Raw genomic sequence first — 22541 nt, 5'->3', positions numbered from 1 at the left:
GGGGGCCGCGCGTCCTCTGACTGGGGCCGGCCCACTGACCCTCCCCGGACTCCACACGGACAGGACAACATCCTCAAGACCAGCTTCCTTTCGGCCACCATCATGCTTTTGAAGGCTCTCAGGCAGAACAGCACCCCGAGCTACAAATTCTCTCAGATCCCAGAGCTCATCCAGTGCCTCCTGGTGAGCGATGCCTGCGGGGGTCCCGGGGGCTCCCAGGGCCGCCAGCGGGACCAGGAGGCTGAAACGACCGCGCACTCTGACTCCACTCCCCCTCCCCCCCCACCGCCCGCCCAGTGCATCCTTCAGAAGGAGCCCAACTTCCTGACCACCCTCTTCCGGGAGAAGATCATATTGGTCATTGTGGGACTGAGGTAACTCTCCTTGGGGTCCAGAATGAAGACAGGCCAAGTCATTGCGTGGGGGTGGGGGTCCACATGTGAGGAGACGGGATGTGAATAAGGGACCAGGAACACGGGGCTGGCCCTGCTGAGGCCACGCTCCGTCAGCCTCATCTCCTATCCAAAACAGGTCGTTAATGTTGACACAGACCGATCCCCAACCTGGTCACACACCAAATCCAGGCCTCAGTCACAACCTGAGCCTGACCCTGGGCCACACGCTGAACCTCGACCTTGACCCCGGTCACATTCTGGGCCCTGATCATGGTGACACCCACTCGTAAATCTTAAGTTGTGTAGGCCTCTCCCCGCTGGGAATCCATTTCAGCCTGGTGTCGAACCGTGGGCTCTTGTGAAAACATCCAGAATCTTCCCCGTGTTTCTTCCAGCAACCTGCGGCCCGGTCTCAAACCCATGGTCAAGTCCCAGATCCTGCAGACCTGCCTGCAGAGCCTGTACACGCTCCCACCCACGGAGACGCTCAGGAGCAGTTTACCTCCATTGGACGTGGCCCCGGACGTCACGGTGACTGCCTGTCCCCGTCTCTGGGTGCTGGGTTCCGGGTGCCGGGCCGGCCTGCCAAGCCCCGGCCGCGTGTGTGAGCGAGGGGAGCACCGGAGAGAGCTCGCCCGGCCAGGGTTTCTTCCCGGCTTCGCCACAGGCTGGTCTTGACCTTGGAGCCCGAGTCTTGAGTTCTGCCCTCAAGTGGGGCTCTGGTCTCCATGCCGCCCCCTGAGGTGCTGTGATTCAGATGGGACAAGGAAGTGACAGCACTCCGCAGATGTGTGCCGCTTCCGGCCGCCTATTCAGCAGCTTCTGCTGCCCGAACAGGGCCAGCGTTTCTTCCTCGGGTGGGGCAGACAGAGCAGCTCGGATCCCCACCACCGGCAGGCCCAGCGTGGGGTCTCCTCCCAAGACCCTGCTCCCTACCTGGAACCCCCCGGTGGGCAGGGACACACACATGCACCCACATGCCACCAGCCAAGCTCCTGGGAATCCCCGGTCAGCAAGAAACAGCAGGCCGGCGTGGAGACGAGCCACGGTGGGGACCTGAGCTGTGCCCAGGCTGGGCTCCCAGGGAGCAGACTGTGGGCCCAGAGTTGGGGGTACACTCTCAGGAGAGGCCCGGTGGGGAGCTGAGAGGGTGGGGTGGGGTCACAGGAGAAGCATACTCTGGTGCGGCTCAGGGAGGGCTCAGCCGATCCCCTGGGAAACTCTGGTACCGAGGGAGCTCAATCGTGACATCGGCCGGCCCATCGCTGGCCCGTGGACAGCCCGCTTCGAGGGAGCGTGAGCTTGGAGGTCAAGTCCTGAGCGTCCAGCAGCCGGGAGTGGGTGCCTGGCCCCCGAGTCTAACATCTAATTGGAGCCCTGTCCCAGGAGGGAGGGGCCAGGGCACCAGAGGGGAGGCCACGGGTCGTGACACGTGACACGGGCGGGAGCTGGGTCTGGGTGACAGATTTAACAACCGAAGTGTCACTGCCACGCAAAACGTGGCACTTTTCCAAGTGTATGGTTCTACACGTTTTGACCTGGATTTGTGAAACTATCCTCAAAGCCAAGATGAACACGTTTATCACCCCCAGAGCCTCTGTGTGCCACCACAGGACTCCTCCTTGCTATTGTCATCATAGTTGGTATCTCGTAGAATTTCACGCTAGTGGGATTATGGGGGTTCTGCTTAGCTTTGCCTGGACGCTTCCCGATCAGACGACCTGGAGATTCGTCTACACTGCAGCCTGTACAGACGGCTCATTCCTGGTTCCTGTGGCACGGTATCTGACTTTTCGGATGCCCACCGGGTGTTGATGTGCTCGCCGCACCAGGGGCACTGTGTTATCTCCAGCCTCGCACTGCTAGTCAGGCTGCTGTGCACATTTGTGTGCGGGTCTCTCTACAGACCTGGATTCTGTTTTTTGGGTAAACACCCAGGCCCGGACGTCTGGGCCATAAGGCAGGTGTGCGTCTAACTTGCCAAACTGCCTTCTAACCGGCTGTGCTGATTTGACTGCCAGCAGCAGGGACGAGAGCCCTGCTCCTCCCACATCCTCGTCAACACACGGTGTAGTCGGTCGTAAACGCTGGCCATTCTCCTGGGTGTGCAGCGGTGAGTGGTGGTTTCAGTGTTCGTGTCTCTACTGAGAGGAGCATCCCCTCGTGTGCTTTTGACCATCTTTGTATCTTTTTTTGGTGAGCTGTCTGTTCAAATCTTATGCCTCATTAAAAAAAAAATTTTAATGTTTATTTTTGAGAGAGAGAGAGCACGAGTGGGGAGGGGCCGAGAGAGAGGGAGACACAGAATCCCAAGCAGGCTCCGAGCTGTCAGCACAGAGCCCGACGCGGGGCTCAAACCCACGGACGCAGGATCGTGACCTGAGCCGAAGTCGGACGCTTAACCGACTGAGCCACCCAGGTGCCCCTCTCATGTCCAATTTTTAAGTTGCATTATTTATTAGTTTCTAGAGTCCCTTTTAGAGTTCTATGGGGGTCCTTTATCACCCAGGTGGTCTGAACATATTTTCTCCCGGTCTCCAGGCTTTCTTTTTGTCTTAATGGTCTTTTCTGAAGAGCGGAAGCTCTCGATTTTGAGGTTGGTCAATGTATCTGTTCTTTCCTTCGTGGGTTGTGATTTTGCTGTTGCATCCAGGAATTCTTTCCTTAAGCCAAGGTCGCAAGGATTCTTCTCTGCTTTCTTCTGGAAGTTTTACGGTCTTAGGTTTCACACTGAGGTCCGCGATAGGTTCTGAGCCAACTCTTATCTGCTGTAAGGAACGGCCTGAAGCTTAGCCCGTTGCGCATATATGGACACCTTGGTTGTTCAGGACCCATCCGGGTCCCAAGTTCGCCTCTGTCGAAAGCCAGCTGACCGCGTGTCTGTTTCCGTTTCTGCCTGTTTATTCTCTTCTGAGCCGTGTGTGCCGATGCCACATGGTGTTGGTCCTGGTAGCTCCACAGGAAGGGGTGAAGGCCCCCAACTTGGGTCATCTTCTTCAAAGCTGTTTTCTGCTCTCCCGGGTTCTGTGCACCTCTGCGCGAATCACAGAATGAGTGGCTCAACCTCGAGTGAACGGCACCCTGGGGTTTCGACTGGAGTTGCACCCAATCTACAGACTGACTTGGGGAAGACTGACACGTTAACACCGGTTTGTGTTGCGAGCTGGGCGCTGGCTCACCTCTCCGTTTAATTAGGTCATCTTCAAACCCCCCAGCAGCGTTGGCCGGTTTTCCGTGTGCTCGCCTCGGACGTCTTTTGTCAGAGCCTTTCCTCTCTCTATTTTCTTCTGATATTGCCGATGATATTTAAATTTTTAGCTTTCAGTTGCTCGTTGCTGGTTTATAGGAGCACAATCGACTTTTTTCGCGTGTTGACTTTGTTCCTGAAACCCTGCTAAACCGCGTGTTAGCTTTTCAGAGCCTTCTGTAGATTACACGGGATTTTATACGTGACGTGTGTGAACAGTCTCCTTTCTTGTCAACGGGGATGGTGCTGTGCTGTCGCCCTCCTACCCCACCGCCCTTGCCAGGACCCGCCAGTGGTGGGAACAGACACTGCGTTGTTCCTGATGTGATCAGGAACGCATCTGTCTTCGCCATCGAGTCTGCTGTTGCCGTGGCTTGCTGTGGGTTCTCTGATGCTCTTAGTTAGGTGGAGAAAGTTCTCTGCTAGTCCTGCTTTTCAGACAGTGCTCGTCAGGATGGATGTTGGATTTTGCCCACTGCTTTTGCTGGGTCTATGCAGATGATCAATTTTGATATGTTTTCATTTTCACTCAGTTCAACGTACTTCCTGGTTTCGGCTTCAGTGCTGGGGGAATACGCCCAGGGGCGCCGTCTGAGGAGCCCTGGGCTGGGCAGTGTGCCCACAGCGGCATCGGGAGCTCACTGAACTCTGCCCCCGTTCTGGGAAATTAGGGGCAGATTCAACACCCTCAGCGGTTAGGACCTGAGGCCCGGCAGCCGGGAGGGCACTGTGTGTCCCCACCAGGGACCGAGGGGGACCGGGCCTGGAGTGGACATTATAATCATTTCCGCAGGCCCCGCAGGGAAGGGTGACTGAGCCCTCATGGGGGCGAGTCCCAGGGCACCAGGGGAGAGATGGGCGAGGGTGTTGGCCAGGGAGGGCCACGGTGCTGGCAGGTGCCCCCCCCCCCCCCCGGGGAGTGACACCAGGCCACCGGCCCCGCCAGGAGCTGTACCGGAAGTCAATGCAGGCACTGGACCTGCTGCTGCAGAGCCTCATCTCCGAGAACAAGAGTGTGGACGAGCTATGCTTCATCCTGCAGGTGAGGCTTGGGCTGGCGGGGGGCACACGACTGGGGCTCTGCCGCCCGGGGTGCGTCCCTCGGACACAAAGGCGGCCAGGTCGGCAGGTGTGCCCCACGCCGCTGACCCGGGGGCTCTCGTCAAGGCAGGGGTGGGCGTTTCAGAAGAGCCGAGGGCCCTGCGAGGAGAAGGTGACCCTGGCTCATCTCCGGGCACCGCCGTGGGCAGGGAGGAAGTCCCGGGGATGGTCTGCGGGCTCCCGCACAGCCGTGCAGATGTAGGCCCTCAAACACCCTGGCTTCCCTCCGGGCCCAGACCCGGCCTCGCCCCGGGGAGCTGAGCCGGTGGCCGGGCACGGACGGGCGAGCCATCTGGTGGGCACGCCTGGCTGCGGCCGGCCCGCCATCGCTCCGCGTCCCAGCGGCCACGTCCGGGAGGGGAGGGTGGGTCCGTGCGCTGAGCCGGCCTCGGGCTCTCCTCTCCCATCGCAGCACGTGGAGCCGTGGCTGAAGTCAGACAGCAGCCACGAGCGCCAGCGGGCGGTGCAGACCATCTTCCTGTTCCTCAAGTACGTGGTGGACTACGTGGGGCTCACTGTGAGTCGCCTCGCCCGGCACTCTCGGGAGGGCAGCCAGGAAGGTGGGCCTGAGCCCAGAGAGGGGCCGGGAGCCCCCACGGCTCCTGATTCTCGCGGCCGTATTCACGGAGCGTCTCGGCTGCTAGGCACGGGGCTGGGGGGCGAGACGCAGGCCCTGGGGTGCCCCCAGTACCGGGGCAGGGGTCAGAGTTCAAAGAGGGCGGTGGAGGGAGCTCGATGGCCAGGCTGCCTCAGAGCAAAGACTTGAAGGAAGCGGGGAAGGGAGACCGGGTGGCGGGGGAGGCGGTCCCGACGTGGGACGAGGGCCTGGGGGCGCCCTGCCCAGGAGACACCTGGTGGCCGGGCCTGGCCTCGCTCACTGCCCGCCCCTCCCAGGAGGAGGCCACCCCCTCCATGCTGGGCCACCAGATAGGCCTGCTTATGCTGCTGTGGAGGGACAAGGAGCCCGTCACCCAGAGCCACGCCCACCAGTGCGTCTACCTCCTCCTGCAGCTGCTGACCCAGCAGAAGGGTGAGCTGGGAGCCCCCCACCTCCGGGGTGCTGGCCGCTTGGCCGCCCCAGGCCCCCTGACTCGGTGCCCCTCGCCAGGCAGCACGTCGGAGTTCACGTATTTGAATAAAATGAAGAACTTTGAAGCAAATACCAGGAGGGAATCAGAAATGAAGTTCTACGACCTGGTGAAGGTGGGGCCCGAGCTGCACGCAGCCCCAAGCTGTCCAGGAGTGGGGGCCTCTCCGGCCTCCACCTCCCTGCCCATTCTGCAACCTGCGCAGGGGAGCTGGGGGGCGGGTCAGGCGTAGCCGGGACGTGGACGCCTTCTTGCAGGGAAAGCACCCCATCACTCTGCCCCTTGAAATCTCGGCCTGCAGTCTCCCGCCCGTGACTTGGAGGTGCGGCAGGGCCCCTCTGGAGCCCGGTCCTGAGGTTCTTGCTGATCTCTCCCTTCTCGGCCCCCACTCCTCTTGCGGCCTCACCCCTGGGGCCCCTCACTAGGGCGACAGCTGGGTTTGCCTGAGGCTGTCCCGCGCTCACTACTCGTGCACAGTCCCGGGCAAGCAGCATGCTGTCCGTCTCCCTTGTCCATCGCCTCTGCCCTCCCTCCCTGTGTGTGTCCTTCCCGGGCCGGCCCTCCCCTCAAGACGGACGGGGCATCAAAGCTTTGGGTTTGAGTCCAAGCTCTGCCTCCAACTGCGGGGCGGTCATTCAACCCTTCCATGCCTCAGTTTCCCCACCTTCCAAGTGAGAGTCCCTGAGTCTGACCCCCTGCCTGCTCTCAGGACAGGCTGGGACAGGAGCAGCAAGCCCTCAACGCCTCCGTGTAGAGGGTCGTCCCCTGGGAGCCCCTCCTAGGGAGCCGGCTGCTTAGAAGCCTGTGGTCCTGGTGGGTTCCCTAGAAACAGAGCCTGGGACAGGAATTTCAGTGCAGTTTAGGGGACAGAGACTCACGCTCAGGAGGAAGGAGTAAGGGAAGCAAGCTGGGGATGGGAGCAGCCAAGAGGGGGGTGGTCTGTCTGACCCAGGGGAGTGTGGCAGCTTAAAGTGTCCCCCACCTCGAGGCAGGGGCTGGACCCTGTACCCCGAGTCAGTGACTGGCTGCGGGCTGCAGGGTGGGGGGGGCACCTTACTGCCTGGGCACGACTGCTTGCTCCCACCATCCCCACAGTGATCCTTCCAGCCCTCGGCGGCCACACCTCCCACCACTGAGGCAGGAGGGTCGGGGCCCCAGCAGCCTGGTGCGGGGGAGGGGACAAGTCTACTCGCCTGGCATTTTTTCCACCTCTGAGTACGAGGAGCGCCCCCACCCTGGCCCTGTCTCCAACCCCGACGCAGGAGGGACTGGAGGGCTGAGGACCACCAGGGAGGGTGCCGCCTCGGCCTCTCACCGCAGCCCCCCCGGCCCAGGTGCTGGATGGGAACCTGACCGTGGCCCAGCACACACAGCTCGTCCTCACTCTCCTGCGAGGGCTCTGCAGCCACAACCACCTGCGCTGTGACCTGGCCTCACAGTTGCTCCTGATGATCGTTGAGGACCACAGCATCAAGGCAGAGCAGGTGGGCCCTGAGCCCCAGCTGCGGGCCACCTTCTGTGGACCTCTCCATGGGAGTCGGGAGACCCGCTAAGGAAGGACTGGGGTGGGGGAGGCGGGCTGGCCCCGCGTCAAGGGCTGCCCGCGTGCACGCGGACGCACCCGTGTCTGTGCACACACGTCTTCACAGAGAGCGCCCGGGCCTGGAGGCCGTGGGTCCCGAGCTGAGTCCTAGCCATCCACAGTCCACGGCCCGCCTCCCGCTCCCTGAAATAGCACAGCCCTGTTAGCAGGGCTGAGACCCAGCGATGCCCCAGGGCTCCCGGTTCACCCCTCCCGGCCGGTCGGGACCCTCAAGGTCCCAGGGCCCTGACAGCAACACCCTGCCTTGTTCATTCAACCTTACTCAGGAGAGAAAAATTCCCTGCCCCCACCCCCTCCCCCACCTCCCTGGGGAGTGGGGCAAGGGGGCATGGCCAACCTAGTTCACAGCCCACACAGACAGGACCGTCTCTCAGGGGCTGCCAGGCCCATCAACCCTCCTGGCCGCTCGGGGTTGATCCTCACTTTTTCACAGGCACACAGGGAGATGGGGTGAGGCCACGGGGACGGCGGGGCCACACCAGCTGTGAGCCACGGTGCCGCTTCCACCGCCGACCCCACCGGGTCCTGTACGTGTCCAGATGCCTCATCGTGGGGCAGGGATCACGTAGCGGTCAGGCTACTGGCCGAAGGCTGACGAGGCCATCAGGATGCCTCACGGGGGAGGCAGACCCCGGGCCCAGCAGGGGACGGAGGCGGGAGCTGGGGGTGGCTCTGACGCCCCGTCCCGGTCTGCCCGTCCCTGCTCAGGTGGCTGAGATCCTGCAGGGCTTGTTCCAGGAGCTGCCCTCTATCATCTTCAAGAACACCCTGCAGACCGTGATGCAGGCCGTGTCAGTGTTGGGGACTCAGCACACCCAGGAGACAGTCGAGGTGATACTGTCCCTGTGTCACCCCTCTGAGAGGTATGGCACCGGCACCCACGACCCAGAGGTGAACACCCGTCCTTCCTCAGTGGTCTGCCCTCTCAGGCCACAGAATCCCTGGGCAGGCAGCGGCATGCACGACACTGGCCCTTCCAGTGAGAGAGACTCCACTCTCCTTCCCAGACTCCCGAACCAGGGCCAGGGGGTCCCCGGAGGTGTTCTAGGCTGAGGGGTTAAGGTGGAGGATCCATCAGTCTCCGGAAGGGGCTTTCGGCATGGGAGCATCCCTCAGACCGGGAGAACCCCAAGAGACCAGCTGGCGGAGGGGCCGGAGGTCAGCTGGCCCCCAAACAGCCCCCTCCAGCTGCCCAGGGCCCCAGCACACACACGGGCCCCCTGCCCTTCCGGGGCCAATATTGGGTTTCCAGGCTGCACCGTGTGGACGTCATGAGCTCCAGCACCGTGATGCTGGGCCTGGCCTGTGAGTATAGACTGCGTTCTAAGCAGCCTGAATGGTGTGTGTGTGTGTGTGTGTCCCCTGAAGTCTGAGGGCCACTGGAGCACCAGGGTGTCTCCACAGCGTCTCAGGGAGCACCGGCTTGTCACAGGCCCACAGCACCTTGGACAGGGAACAGAGCTCTGGGGGATGCAGGTCTGTGAGCCCCACACGCCCCCCACCCCGCCCCAGGGAGACACGCCCAGTGCAGACCCACTTTGCCCGCTTTGCCTGAGGGGTGAGCCCCCACCCCCACAAGCTGGGGGGAGGACGGGGGCTCTGTTTGGGGTCATGTGGCAAAGGAGTGCGGCAAAGCGGGAATCAGCACTGACATCAGGGAAAGCTAGCCTGTCCTGTGCTCGGGGCTTCGAGCGGGGGCCCCATCCGGATACAGCCTCCTGGACTCTGCGGATGGAAGGGCTCACTGTCCCTGGGGGGCCGGGCCATCTCAGGCCATCCTGCTGTCCCGAGGGTCACATCCCACCCGCCCCTCCACCCTGCATGGCCAGCCACCTGCAGGCACCAGGCCCCCTGCCTCCCCAGACAGGTCATACCACTGTGGAAGGCCCTAGCCAGCAACACCCAGCTGGCCCGCAAGGTCCTCACCCTGCTCTACATGAAGCTGAGGCTGCGACCCCCCAAAGAGCTCGTCAGGTTCACCCAGCAGGCGGAGCTCATCTCCCTGCTGGTGAGCAGCACCCCCCCGCGTCCCCACCCGAGCCCCGCGCCCCCACAACCGCGCTGTCATCCAGGGGCCCTGCGGGATGCCTGGCTGAGCCGGCAGGTAGAGGGTCTCGGCAGGAGTAGCCGAGGCCTCTTGACTGCTGAGTGGCCAGCAGAGCGGAGCCAGCGCCCCCGGGAGTGTCCCGGCCCGAGGCAGGCACAGGCGGCAGGGGCCTGGGCCCGGGGCGGGGGGGCGCCCGTGCTTGTGGCTCCCCACTCCTCTGCTCGCTGGAGCCGGCCCTGGAGAGTCGCCCATCTGAGTCCCGCTCTGTCGCCCGCCGCAGGCCCTGGGTACCATTTACGAGCTCCTGTACACCCGGGAGTACAAGGCCACGGTGCGCTGGGCCTTCGCAGGGGTCCTCGTGGGCCTGCTCACGCAGCTCCGTTACCTGTTTGAGCTGGATGTGGTGGACGGCATCTCAGACTACCAGGAGGATGTCCTAGACGGGAAGCCCCTCAGCCCCTGCAGGTGACATCTGTGATGGGCCTCGGCGCCCAGCCCCCTGGGGAACCCCAACCGTGCCCTCTTTCGGGTTCCTTCCACATACCCACGGAACCCCTGGCGGGCACCAGGCCCTGGGCTCAGGGCTGGGGACCCTGAAAGGAATGCACTCTGGCCCCACCTGGAGGCTTTCAGTCGCGAGTAGGGAGCAGGGGGCACAGCCACCAAAAGCCAGCGGGAGTGAGAATCCTGGGGCAGAGCAGGCTTAGAAGGTGACAGCTCACCGGGGCCCAGATGGGAGAGGAGGTCGCCGATGACCTTACGGTCCAGGCAGAGAGCCCAGCCCCGAGCCCTGACTCACCTCTCCCCACACCCCCACCTGCCCCTAGGACATGCCTGGAGGCCCTGAAGGGTCTCTTCTGGACCACCAACTACTGGGAGGTGTTTGCCTACCTCAAGCTGCTGAGAGGCTGGGAGCTCTTTGAGCACATGGAAACCTACACCGAGGGGGTGACCCTCTTGGCTAGGTGCGCACAGCCTGGGGGGGGGTGCGGTGCTGGCCCCAGAGAGCATTCCTCACGGGAAGGCTACACCCCATATTGGGAGCTGGGCTCCAGACTCAGTTGCCTGGGCCATCTCCCCGAGTGAGCAGGGGGTTATGGGGGCCAAGGATGGAGACCTCAGGACCCCCGTGCCTGCCTCTCTCATCTGACAGGGCCATGGCCCACTATGACTGTGAGGTCAAGGCCGTCTTGGGACAGGCGGTCATCTCCCTGAAGAGCTCTGAGGAGCGGGACAACATCGTGGCCATCCTCATCATCACGGAGGTCAGCCCCTCCTCGGCCCCGCCCTGCCCCTGCCCCTGCCCCTCACCAGCGTCCTCGGGCCCTTCGGAAGCTCAGAGAATTGGACTTCCGCTCCAACCCTCCCACGTAAAGGTATCCTAACTTCTGCCTTCCGTGTCAGACCTGCTTGCTCTCTGGAAGTGCTTCCTTACGTCTAACCCCACTATCTCGTGCTGCGCCACAGGCCCATGTTCCCTGGTAGCTGACGGTGCCAACACTACTCAGTTTCTCAACAGCCACGAGCTCACCCAGTACATGTCTCGGAGAACCGTGGACAACTTCCTGAGCCTGGGCCTGAACAACCCCAACCAGCTGGTGCGGGCCATGAGCCTGAAGGGCCTCAGCAGTGCCCTGATGCATCCTGAGAAGGTGAGAGCAGGGGCTGCTCGCTCCTATCCCAGGAAGACTTCAGGGAGGAGGAGGCATGTGAGAAGAGCCTCCACAGCAGGTCAGATTGGAAGGGGTGGGTGGGGAAGGCAGGGCAGGCCAAGGCAGGAGGGGGGCGGGGAACGTTTGGGGAACGTTTGGGGAACGGTGCTGCGTTGCATGCAGCGGGGATCCTAGAATTTCAGGGCCGGAAGGGGCTCTGAGGTCTGCGACTTTGGCCTCCTTTCTAGTAGGGGTCTCTTACCCGACAGCACACCTGCTAGCTGGTCCTGTTCACGCGCCACCCGTCACATAGAGGACTGGCACCTGGCTGGGTGTGGATGCACGTCCTCCTTCTGCCCTTTAGGCCTTCCAGAACAAGTCCATGCCCCACGGTGCAGGCCGGGGGGCTGGGGCTGAGGCCCCTGCGGATTGTTAAAGGAGGCAGCGCGGGCAGGGAGCGGCAGCCACGGCCCCGCCGAGTTGCCGACACCCGTAGACTAGAAACGGTGGTGAAGTCGGGAAGGGCACTTTCCAGGGAGCGGGGCAGGCCCGGGAGTGGCTGCGTCCGCCCGCAGGTGATGCTGCTCCGGAACCGGCTGGCCGGGCTGCTGGACGGCTTCGTGGGGCCCGAGCCCAAGGACCTCATGGGCCTGATGGAAATCCTGGGCGACATCCTGCACCGCCTGGGGGCCCAGGGCGTCGGCGCCACCAGCCTCAGGATGGCCCAGCACCTGCTACAGCTGTTCGACGATGTGAGGAGCGCGGCGGCGGCGCAGCGCCTCGCCTGAACCCGCCAATCCCAGCAGCCGCGGCTGCCACCCCAGCCAATCCGAGCAGCCTCCGGCTGCCACCCCAGCCAATCCGAGCAGCCGCAGCTGCCACCCCAGCCAATCCCAGCAGCTGCGGCTGCCACCCCAGCCAATCAATCCGAGCAGCCTCCGGCTGCCACCCCAGCCAATCCCAGCAGCCGCGGCTGCCACCCCAGCCAATCCCAGCAGCCGCGGCTGCCACCCCAGCCAATCCCAGCAGCCGCGGCTGCCACCCCAGCCAATCCCAGCAGCCGCGGCTGCCACCCCAGCCAATCCCAGCAGCCGAGGCCGCTTTCCCCCCCTTCCCACCCCCGGGGCTTGTGGGTAAAGTCCTGTGGACCTGGGCGGGAGCCTGGCCCCAAGGAAGGTAGGTTCTGGGAGACCCCTGGGCCGCCTCAGAAATGATCTTGCCCAAGCCTCGTGCTCCCCCACGCGGAGGGTGCGGGCCGCGGCTAGGTGAGCAAGGATGGGCAGGGGCGGCAAGGGGGCGCAGGCCCGTGGTGCAGGTGCAGGGGCTGGTTCGCAGCCTCGAGGCGTCCTCATCGCCCCCCTTCACCCCCCCAGCACAAAGCCCAAGGCCTCTTGCTGGGTCTCAGAGCTCAAAGTGACCGGTCTGGCCGCAGGGTGCGCCTGGTCCGCCCGGGAGAGGGGGTGAGGTCGCTGTGGCCGAGAAAGGGTTGGCCGCAGCCACCGGAGGGGGTGGCAGGAGGAGAAGGCGCCCCAGCTGCCCAGAAGGCTGGGTTGTGCGTGCCAGTGGGCGGCCCGGGCAGCGAGGTGGGTGCGGTGGAGGGGCGCAGTGGACGGTCCCGGAGCTGGAGAGGGCGGGCGTCGGCGTCAGGGCGCCTTGGCCACCGCAGGTCCCTGGGCCGGAAGAAGGGTGAGAGATGGGCGGTGGCTGGCAGATTGGGGGGGGGGGCGGGGGGGCCGCCCTGCGGCTGAGGGCTCTACCTGCCGGCAGGAACAGGCCGACGTGCGCGGAGGGGCCATCCTCCTGTACGGAGACGTGCTGTACAGCGGCGGCAAGAAGTACCAGCAGGCACTCAAGAGTCACGCTTTCCAGGCCCTGGTGCCACTGCTTTTCCACCTGGCCGACTCCTGCCCCAAGGTGGTCATGGTGAGTGCCCCCCCCCCCCTTGCAGGGAAGGAGAGGGCCCGTCCAAGGTGGCGCTGCCCTCACCTCTAGGTTCTCCCTCCAGTCCAGGAGCCCGCGAAGCACCCCCCACCTGTCACACACACACACACACACACACACACACACACACCCGCAGTCAGCCTCAGGAGCCTGGAGTTTGGGGCCCTTCTCGCTCCCCGCTCTCCCCAGGGCCTACTGCAGACCGTGCCCCCCTCAAGGGCACTGCCCCCAGGGAGGCACCGTGTCTGACTCCCACAGAGGACCCATAGGGCGGCCCTGGAGCTACCAGCCATTTCATAGGCCCCAGGTTTCCCAGATCATCCGTTTGAGCGGCCCCTCTGGCCTCGGGGAGTGCCCCTTCCCCCCTCTACACTGGGAACACCTGCTTCTCGCCTGAGACCCCATCCAAGTGCCCCCCTCCCCCGCTCAGGGAAGCTTTCCTGGCCTCCAGCCCTCAGCAACGTTCTGCTGGCCCTGGGTCCCCATCCGTGGGTCTCAGCTCTCACTGTGGTCACCTAACAGCTTGGCTCGGCCAAGTAGGCCCTGCCTGCTGCCCTCTTGATCGTGGCCTCCTCCTTCCCTCCAGCCCCTCCTGGGGCCCTTGGGAAACTGCCTGAATTCCTGCTTCCTCCTCACAAAGGGACTTCCTTCAGTCCCAGGGCTTCTCTCTGCCCCTGCCCCAGACCCACCAGACCCAGGAGCCCTCCGGACCCATCACGGGTCGTGTGACGGGCTGGGAACGCCTCAAGCCTGGGAGAGGGTCCGCATCAGGTCTGGGTCTGCACAGCCAGCCAGCAGCCCGGAGCCTGGCACAGGGCAGCTGCTGAGTGAATGTGCAGCTAAATGAAGGGGTGAACGGAAGGGTGGATGGGAGACCAGTAGAAGGCAGGGGTGTCGCCAGGTGGGGGGGCTAGAGGGGTGCAGCTGGGAGTTCAGAGGAGAGTGTCAAAGAAACCAGGAGAGGCTGCCTGGGGGAGGCCGGCCTACTCAGCCTCACAAGCTGTAGTCTTAGGATAAGTGGCCCAGAGGCCAGGGGCCTCTGAGTGAGGTGGGCGGTGCATTCTGTGAGCTAATGGGAACACAGGAAGTTGAGGGCAGGCCTGGGTCCGGGGTTGGGTCGGAGGGTCCTCTGTGATCGGGGCCTCGTCCTAGATGCTGAAAAACAGGTGCTCCCCCGCTCCGGAGCACAGTGTCCTGGGGACAGAGGCGTGGTGGACTCAGGAGGAGGTTGAGGGCTTTGGAGTGAAAACCAGGTGGGCCGATCTCCCCTCAACTCAGCAAGGGAGGGAGAGGTCAGCTCGGGGACCGGCCCGTCTCGGCTCAGGCCACCGCCACCAAGTGCCGCGGACAGGGCTGCTGGGTCGAGGGTGTGGCAGACTGGTCCCCTCTGGCCTTTCTCCTGGGCACGTGGACGGCGTCTTCTCCCCGTGTCCTCACATGGTCGTCCCCCTGTCTGCGAGTCCAGATTCCCCTCCTGGTGAGGACACCAGACAGCTTGCCCTAGGGCCACCCAGGGACCTGATTACCTCACCTCTGTTGAGACCGTGTCTCTGGACAGTCACAGCCTGAGGTCCTGGGGGTGATTTCCGCCCATCGTGGGTGGTACAGGGACCCTTTAAAGGAGTTCTGAGACTAGAGGCGGGGCTGTTGGGTACTGGTGCGTGAGGGACCGGCCTTCCTCCCCTGGGTGCCTGTCCCCCGGCCCTTGAGAGACTCCCTCAGGGTCAGGAAGGAAGCCTGGGTGGCCAGGGTGACCACTGGCCTCTCGAATTTTCACGTGAATTAGAGCACGGCACCCACGGGGCTTGGGGGGGTGAAGACACTATGGCGGGGGCACCCTGTGCCCCCTCTGGGGTGTGAGCAGGCTACACGGCCCGGGCGCGGCTGTGAGCGGTGTCCTTGCCGGGCCAGGGCCCTGGGTGCCTCCGGGCCACTTGTCCTGCGGTCTCTGCCCGGGAGGGTGTTGATGCGGAGGGAGGTGACCCGTCTGTCTTTGCGTGGCGCCCACAGAAGACAAAGCTGACCTTCCTGCGCTGTGCCGTCCTGCTGAAATGGGAGTTCCGGAAGGAGCTGTTTGGGAAGCTGGCATGGGGTCGTGGCCTCAGCGCCGAGAACGACGTTTTCATCTACACGGTAAGGTGTCGGCACCCTCCCGGATGAGGGGCAGGGAGGCCGGGGAGGTGGATGGGGCCGTGCGCAGTGAGGGTCCTCACCCCCAGCACCCAGAGGGGGACGGGCGTGATATAGGAACCCTCTTGGGTGGCATCCGATTCGGTCCCGCGGGTGTTGGTTAGAGGCCCGCTCCGTGCTGGGCTGGCCCCTTCAGCCTCCCTCAGTGGGCCCCCTCTGTCAGTAACCGAGCTGGGGGCCTCCAGGGCCACGTGGGGACCACCGCACCTGGACGGGGAAGCCCTACCTGGAGGCAGTTCCCATGGCCGCTGCGGAGGGGCCTTTGGGGAGCGTAGCGCCCGCTGATGTCCCAGTGCAGACATGAGGAGGGCCCCGTAGCTCTGGGAACCCGGGAGTGGCCACACCGGGACCCCACGGACGTTCCTGGGCCCACACGCCTTGCTGAGGATTCGTGTGAGGGGACGCGTGTGCGTGGGACGGGTGAGCAAGAAACCACAGCTCTGATTTCTGGTGGCCCGTTTATTTCTGAGTCCAGACCCTCAGAGCCCGGCTGGGACCCCTCCCCAGCGCTCGGGGACCGCGGTCCCCATCCCGGGCTTTTCTCCAGCTGGTGGCGGGCAGGCTGGCGCACCGGGCCACACTGGATCTGGTCGAGGTGGGCGGGGGCTTGGGGGTCCCCGCCGCGGCTGGGAGACGGCAGACGTTTCCTGAGAAGTGGGGAAGGCTACGGTCTGGGGGTGAAGGTGCCCAGAGAAAGGGAGCGGGGCTTCTCAGGGTCCGGAGGGCAGTGACTTTGGTAGGCGCCACCTTGCTGGGGAGCCGGCGGGGCCTCCGTGCCGAGCGCTTCGCCCGCCGCGTGCCGGTGGTGTTTTTTGTGCGAATGAGGAATTCTCCGCAGGCTCCAGGCGTGGGTCCTTGGCCAGTTGTTTGTACTGTAATTGCTCTTGCCCAGTCTGTGACTTCTTGCACTGTGCTTACTGTGTCTCTGCTGGCGCGGAAGTTTTGTGGCCGGACGTGTTACTTTTCCACGGTCTGTGCTCGGGTCTGATGGAGAAGCCCCTCCCCGCCCTGGAGCCGCGCTGGTGCCCGGAGGGGCGCCGTGTGGCTGTGACCTTCCACCAACTGCAATGCCCAGCTCCCTGCCCGCGGGAAACTGTGTGCAGCGCTTCTGGGCATTAGGCTGTCCCCCGTGGTTGATGACGGTGACGCGTCACCCGAGGCACAGGCTGCGGGCGCCCGCGGGGCTGCCGCACTTGACCCTCGTGGCTGTGATCGGGGCTCAGCGTCTGTGTCCCTAGGATGCGTTCAGGAGACAGACGTCACAGCGATTTGAGCAGGGGGAGGTTAACGTGAGGGGTGGTTAACCGCCGCAGGGCCTGGGGGCTGCGGGGGGCTGGCCGGTTTGCGGGGGAGCCAACTCTGAAGGCCGCGGGACCGCAGGGATGGCGCGTGGACGTGGACGGGAGTACGTGATGTCACGTGTCCCAACGTAGTGGAGGAGAGCCCCTGCCCCGGGCCAGGAGGACCCCCACCCCCAGAGCCGAGGGCATGGCTACACCCCTGCGTGGCAGAGAAGCTGGTATGGCACAGAGCCGAGCCCGCCGAGATGCCGGGACAGGTCCCACACGGGGAGGGGTCACAGGAGACCGGCCGTGAAACGGCCCAGGCGGGGGGGGGAGGAGCCCTGGGGGTGCCCGTGGGATCGAGGGCGGGAGCCCCTCCTGTGTCCCCACACTGCCCCCGTGCCCTCGCGCCAGCTGGCGAGGATGACACTGGGGCCCAGGTCGCTTTTACAGAGTGCACAGCAGGGGTGAATTTGGAGCTGGGAGGGGAGAGAATGCTCCAGTGGGCGCCAGGGCCTCCGCCTCGGGGGTGTGGCCCGGGCTGGGTTTCCTGCCCTTGTCATTTTGGGCTGCGGGTCTTTCTCTGTGTACGTCTGTCAGAGACGTTTGTGCCGCCGCGGGGTGGATGTTACAGTGACATCCCGTCTCTGAGGTGTCGTGGGTGCGGGCGGCCCGAGTCCCGCCCCAGGGCCTCATGCGGCTCCAGGCCGTGGCTGAGGCTTTTCAAGGAACTTGTCTTTTCTCTTGCTCCTAACTCAGGCCCGGGGTGGGGGAGGGAGAGAGAGAGACTCCCTTTTGGTGTCCCTGTGCCTTCCCTTGGGGTCCTTCCGGTCTGGTTCCCGAGGTGCGTGGGCGATGTCAGGTCCCCCCGGCCTCTGGCGTCCTGGGCGTGAGGTTGGTCTTTCCTTCCACGGAGACATCTCGGGCGCCCGGACTCGATGCCCACCTCAGCCCGTGTGCAGGGACAGCGGGGCCACCTGTCACGTGCTTGTGGTTCCGGTCTTGTCCTGCCCGCTTTTGCCCTTGGGGACTTGTGTTTAGCTGGTTGCTGAGGAGAGCGCGTGGAGAGGTCCGTGCTTGCCATCGGTGTCTCAGTACCTAGTGGACCGATCTGACCAATTTATTTTTTTTAACGTTTACTTAATTTTGGGAGAGAGAGAGTGCGATCAGGGGAGGGGCAGAGAGAGAGGGAGACAGAATCGGAAGCAGGCTCCAGGCTCCCGGCTGTCAGCACAGAGCCCGACGCGGGGCTCGAACTCAAGAACGGTGGGATCATTACCTGAGCCGAAGTCAGACGTTTAACCGACCGGGCCACCCGGGTTCCCCTGATTTTACCAATTTCTTAAACACTCCGTCTGTTAGAATATGAGACCGTCAACGTTATTGAGTTATACTCACAGGTTTAACCAAGTACGTTTCCCTCAAACATTTATTTTTCTGTGGGTTTCAGACCCATTGAAATGGCTCTGAGCCCCCACTAGCAGCCTCGCTGTGACAGGGGTCCCGGGGACGGCTCGGGCGCCGGGGGAGCCCGGAGACCGTGGGCACGTGCGTCCTCCCCGCCTTCCGTTCTGGGCCCCCCCTCCCGCTCTTCTCACGTGGACTTTCCTGGCTTTGCACATTTTTCCCGTCTTCCCACCTTCCAGGAGTTGGAGTTTTAGGAAGCAGTTGCCGCCTCGGCTGGCAGGGGCTCAGGATGCCCCCAGTCGGGCAGTGTGGCAGGGGCTCCTCCCGCAGTGACTGTCCTCTGCCCCGGCCCGCTGCCTTTGGGCCGCTCGCTGCCCCGTATGGTTTCCTTTCCACGCGGCAACTTGGTTCCCGGAAGCCTCACGTGAGGTCGCTCACGGCTGGCGCTCCTTCCCGTCATCCCGATACTTCCGATCCGTCAGCTTTGCTAGGAGCCCTTTCTTCTGGAATTTTCTAAGAGTTGAGACGTGTGGGTTAGGGCTTCTCCAGTCCCGATGCTCCCAGCCCTCCCCGGGGACGTCTTCGTGCCCCATTGCGGGGTGTGTCATTGAGCCCTACGCCCCCCCCCCCCCCCCGGCTGACCTCGGCCACCAGTCACCTTGAGCCCCGGGCCCCCTGGGCCACGTGATGTGCTCATAGCTCTGCCTTCCCTCTGTCCCGATTCCCCGTATGGGCCCAGGCTCACGGCCAGGCCTTCTTTTCAACAATCGCAGAGAAAAGAAACAAAACGCCGGTATTTAAGCGCTCCTTCACTTTTAAGCACCGAAGTTAAATCTATTATAGTTTCCCATCTCTTACAGAAACCTCCTTTCTGTTTTCTCTTTGCTGACTCCTGCCTCTGGAGTAGTGCCACAAGTTGATGGCCTGCTGGGTCCCCAAGGCCCCCGTGCCACGGTTCCGTGAGCCTAGACCACAGACGTTGCTGTCTCCCGGCTCTGCAAGCCAGCGGCCTGTGGCACGGTGCTGGCCAGGCCACGGCCCCTCCCAGGCCCCTCTCCCGGGCCCGGCGCTGCCCTGGCTTCGAGTGTCACTGCGCCCGAGGTGCTCTCTCTGCACGCTGGCGCCTCCCCTCCTAAGGCACCACCTGTAACGCGTCAGGGACACTGGGGGGCCCCATTTCACCGCGTTGCCTCCAGAGGCCCCATCTCCGAGTGTTGTCCCATTCTGAGGTCTGGGGGGTTAGGAATCAACAGATCTTTTTTGGGAGAGGAGGTCCAGCCGGTCCCTCAGCTCACGAAGGACCCCACTCCTTCCAGGGAGGCACTGTTACCGCTGCTGGTGTCATTGCTTTATCGTTCAGACTGTCACACCTGGCCTGTCTTGAACTTGAGTCCTGTTTCTAGTGAGCCCTGTCCCTGGACTCTCTGTCCATAGGCATCCTTGTTTCTGAGAGCATTAGACTGTTCCAGTCCCTTCCTAGTGCCTGTTCTCTCCAGGGATCAGCCTCCTCCAGGAAGTCCTGGTGTCTGAGTGGAAAAGGGTGTGAGAGCCCAGAGTGCATCTCAGGGGGCTTGGAGCTCTGGGGGTGGTCCCAGAACGGGCACAGAGCAGGAAGGTGGTTGTCTTTTTAAGGTCACGAGCTGACGGCCAAAATCCCAGAATGTGGGTTTGTGACAAGAAGGCACAGGCGATCACGGTGGTTGGGGGGGAGCGGGGGTGAAGGGCTGGGGCCTCAGGCCGCCCGGTGCCTGAACCTGGACCTCCCACCTGCAGCGTTGGTCTGACGTTTGTGGACGGAAGCTGGTGTGGGCGGAAACGCAGCTCTGAGGGTCGGCCCGGCCAGGGCGCAGCCAGAGAGAGGACGGCCAGGCCGGGCAGGGTGACCTGAAGCGGGCGCCCCTCGGGGGAGCACGGCCTGGCGCCACAGTGGCCAAGGGTCCCTGCGGGAAGTGCGGGCACCAGGGTGGCCTGGGGGCTGAGGCGAGGGGGCCGGCGTTCTTGTCATGCAGGTGGCAGAAAAGCCGGGTCCAGCAGGCTTAGACGGTAAAATAAACCGGTTTATAATCCTGCAAAGGCCCAGAGGGTGCTGCCACAAAGCAGCTTGGGCCAGCAGTGGAGACGAGCAGCCCGGGCTGCGTCCGTCCCCTGCCCCACCTCCTTAGATTGGTCTTATCCTCGGTCCAGGGGCCGTCCCGTCCTGAGCCTGCTGTCCCCTCCTAGAGCAGCCGCACACCCCGCGTGTCCGCAGCACAAGCCCAAGGGAGCGAGCGAGGGCGGCAAGAGAGGCTGGGCTCCAGTCCTGGTGCAGAAGAGCCCAGCAGACCTCCCTGCCTCCTCTTGGCTCTGACTGGCCTTGGGACTGTTGCTGCAGCTGGGGAGGGTGGGGGGTGGGAGGGGCAGGGGAGGCCTCCCGGAGGACGTGTCGGGGAGAGGTGACAGAGTGCAGGGTCCCAGGTCCCTTGACACAGGCCCCAGCCCGAGGCGGGATGGCGGGGGGGGGGGGGGGGTCATGGGTCTTGGGACTGCAGGGCTGGCAGGGGGCCTCGGGCGGAGTGGCGTCACAGGGGTCTGTGGGGCCCATCTCTTCCCCCTCCCCAGGTGGAGAGCAACCTTGGCAACTACCACCGGTTTCTCATGCAGGCGTTGACTTACCTGAGCAGCCCCGACAGGAACCTGAAGCAGGCGGCCATGAAGTTCATCGGTGGGTGCTGGCCCCTGGTCTTGTGCTCCGCCCACCGTGCCCACCCAGCCCCCACCACTCAGAGCCCAGAGCTGTCCCCAGGAGGGCCGGGCTCCCGTGTCCGGGGGTCGGGCGGGCCGGTCTCCTGTCGGGGCCAAGCTGGCCTCCCCCAGGGGCCAGGGAGGCGCCCGTGCCCACCGCCCTCCGTCCCTGGTGCAGGGGGGATGCTGCAGGACTACTTTCCCGACCTCTGCATCTGTCTGAGGAAGGCCGACGTGAGGACCCTCAGGAAACGTGAGCCCTGGCCCAGCACAGGGGCCTCTTTGTTCCCCAGCTCTTAAGAAGGCCCCTTAGCCGGCCTGTCCCCAGAACAGGGCATCGTCTCCTCCTTGAGACTCGGTTCCAGGACAGGGCTGTGCCCCCCTCCCCACATACACCCCACAGGGCTCCCGGGACGGCTGTGCACCTCCCCCCGCACCCTCCTCCTTCAGCTCCCGCGGCAGACTGCCCCCTGCCCTCCCCTGCCCCGGGAGGCTGTGTGTCAGACCCGGGGGGTCTTCGTGCAGACTTGGAGATCCTGAAGCAGGACCCAGACTCCGTGAGCCGCAGATTCTACAGCAGCTTCCTGGAGGACATCTGGGAGCTGTCCCAGTACGTGACCCACTGAACCGTGGCTCGATGTCGTGCTGGTTCCCGGCGTGTGTTTGACATTCTCTATTAAATGTGACAGAGTTCCCTTTGGCCTCCCTGGGCTCTCCCTGCCTTGCACCCCCCTCAGTAGGGCTGGGTGGCCTCCCCTCCAGACGCAGACGCTCAGGATGTGGGGTCCTCAGCAGCTCTGCTGGTACTCGGCCCGGAGCCCTGGGGGTCAGCCTTGACACCTCTCCCAGCCCTCCCCAGGTCCGGCGATCCCCAGCATCTAGAATCTTCCCACTGCCCTGCCGTGGTCCAAGCCCCCCAGCCTCCCCTCCTGCACCACGCGTGGCCCCGAGACCCTCGGGGCCCTGTGTCCACCTTCCTGTGCTGCCCTTTCGGTGCCTGGTCTCACTGGCCTCCCTGCCTGCCCCACCCCCTCTCCCTAGCCCAAGTGGGCAGGGCAAAGCCTTCCCTCCTGCTCCGGGCCGCGGCAAGGGGCCCTTCGGTTGTGTCCGACGGCCCCCTTGCCCACTGTGGCTGTTCTGGGGATGGCATGTGGGCACGTGGTAATCGCCTGGTAAACGTGAGTCAAACCAGCGAGTTAAGACCATGCCTGGGACACAGCTCGCGTCCTCCCGGGGTGCCCCTGGCCCTCGTGTCCTCCCAGGGTGCCACTGGCCCTCGGAGAGAAGTGCAGATGCGCCCCAACAGCTGTCCGGGGGCCCAGGGATCACCCCGAGACTCCGCCTCCAGCCAGGGAAGTGAGGGGAACTTTGTGGAGAGGGCCAGCTGGAGGCCAGCCTGGAGGACGTGACCAGGGAGTGGTCAGGGGCGGAAGACACCGAGCGGGAGCCCGTCTCGGCAGAGGGTGCCGTGTGAGCCAAGGCAGGGGCCCGCGCTCTGCCAGCCTTGGGCAGGGGGCGGCGGGCTGGGCAGCTGCAGATGCCTTCGGGTCTGGGCCTGCGCGTGCCAGAGCCGGGGAGCCCGTGGCGGTGTTTGGTGGGAGAGAAGTGTGGCCGCACCCCACGGCCTTTCCCGGCAGCCGGGCACGGCCCGGCTCCTGCCGTCCGAGCACCGCGTGGTGGTGGCGCTAGGTGGCCAGGGCGGGGAGGCCGGGCGGGGAGCACCAGGGCGTGTGCCCCCTGGAGGAGGGCCTGGGGCGGGGGGGCGGTCCGAGCTGGGGGGGGGGCGCTGGGGTCTGGGGAGGAGAGGCAGGCCGGCTGTGAACGAGAAGCCCCGCTCGTCGTGGTTCCCCCGAGGAGGGTGTCCCG

General features: G+C 64.2%; 1 protein-coding gene across 16 annotated transcripts in view; it reads left to right on the top strand.

Moving 5' to 3' along the window:
* LOC102899409 (maestro heat-like repeat family member 5) overlaps positions 1-21370 on the top strand; it is a 30768-nt gene extending 9398 nt beyond the window's left edge. For 8 of the 16 annotated variants that reach the window (XM_045049957.1, XM_045049956.1, XM_045049965.1 and 5 more), the window contains 21 exons: positions 64-183; positions 298-374; positions 791-926; positions 4589-4684; positions 5156-5303; positions 5638-5773; positions 5856-5946; positions 7166-7315; positions 8143-8297; positions 8803-8910; positions 9298-9442; positions 9762-9946; positions 10309-10446; positions 10635-10746; positions 10990-11133; positions 11709-11885; positions 12901-13056; positions 15085-15207; positions 20553-20655; positions 20854-20928; positions 21126-21370. In XM_045049957.1, coding sequence (XP_044905892.1) covers positions 64-183; positions 298-374; positions 791-926; positions 4589-4684; positions 5156-5303; positions 5638-5773; positions 5856-5946; positions 7166-7315; positions 8143-8297; positions 8803-8910; positions 9298-9442; positions 9762-9946; positions 10309-10446; positions 10635-10746; positions 10990-11133; positions 11709-11885; positions 12901-13056; positions 15085-15207; positions 20553-20655; positions 20854-20928; positions 21126-21301 — 2751 coding nt within the window. In that variant the 3' untranslated portion in view covers positions 21302-21370. Of the gene's footprint in view, positions 1-63; positions 184-297; positions 375-790; positions 927-4588; positions 4685-5155; positions 5304-5637; positions 5774-5851; positions 5947-7165; positions 7316-8142; positions 8298-8802; positions 8911-9297; positions 9443-9761; positions 9947-10308; positions 10447-10634; positions 10747-10989; positions 11134-11708; positions 11886-12900; positions 13057-15084; positions 15208-20552; positions 20656-20853; positions 20929-21125 lie in introns of all 16 variants that reach the window. The other 8 variants (XM_045049969.1, XM_045049959.1, XM_045049958.1 and 5 more) reach the window with 8 other exon arrangements.
* The last annotated feature ends 1171 nt before the right edge of the window (positions 21371-22541 follow it).

Source organism: Felis catus, chromosome F2, assembly GCF_018350175.1.
Source record: "Felis catus isolate Fca126 chromosome F2, F.catus_Fca126_mat1.0, whole genome shotgun sequence".
Classification (NCBI taxonomy): Eukaryota; Metazoa; Chordata; class Mammalia; order Carnivora; family Felidae; genus Felis; species Felis catus.
Note: the sequence above shows the minus strand (reverse complement) of the source record. Positions and strands in the feature narration are given on the sequence as shown.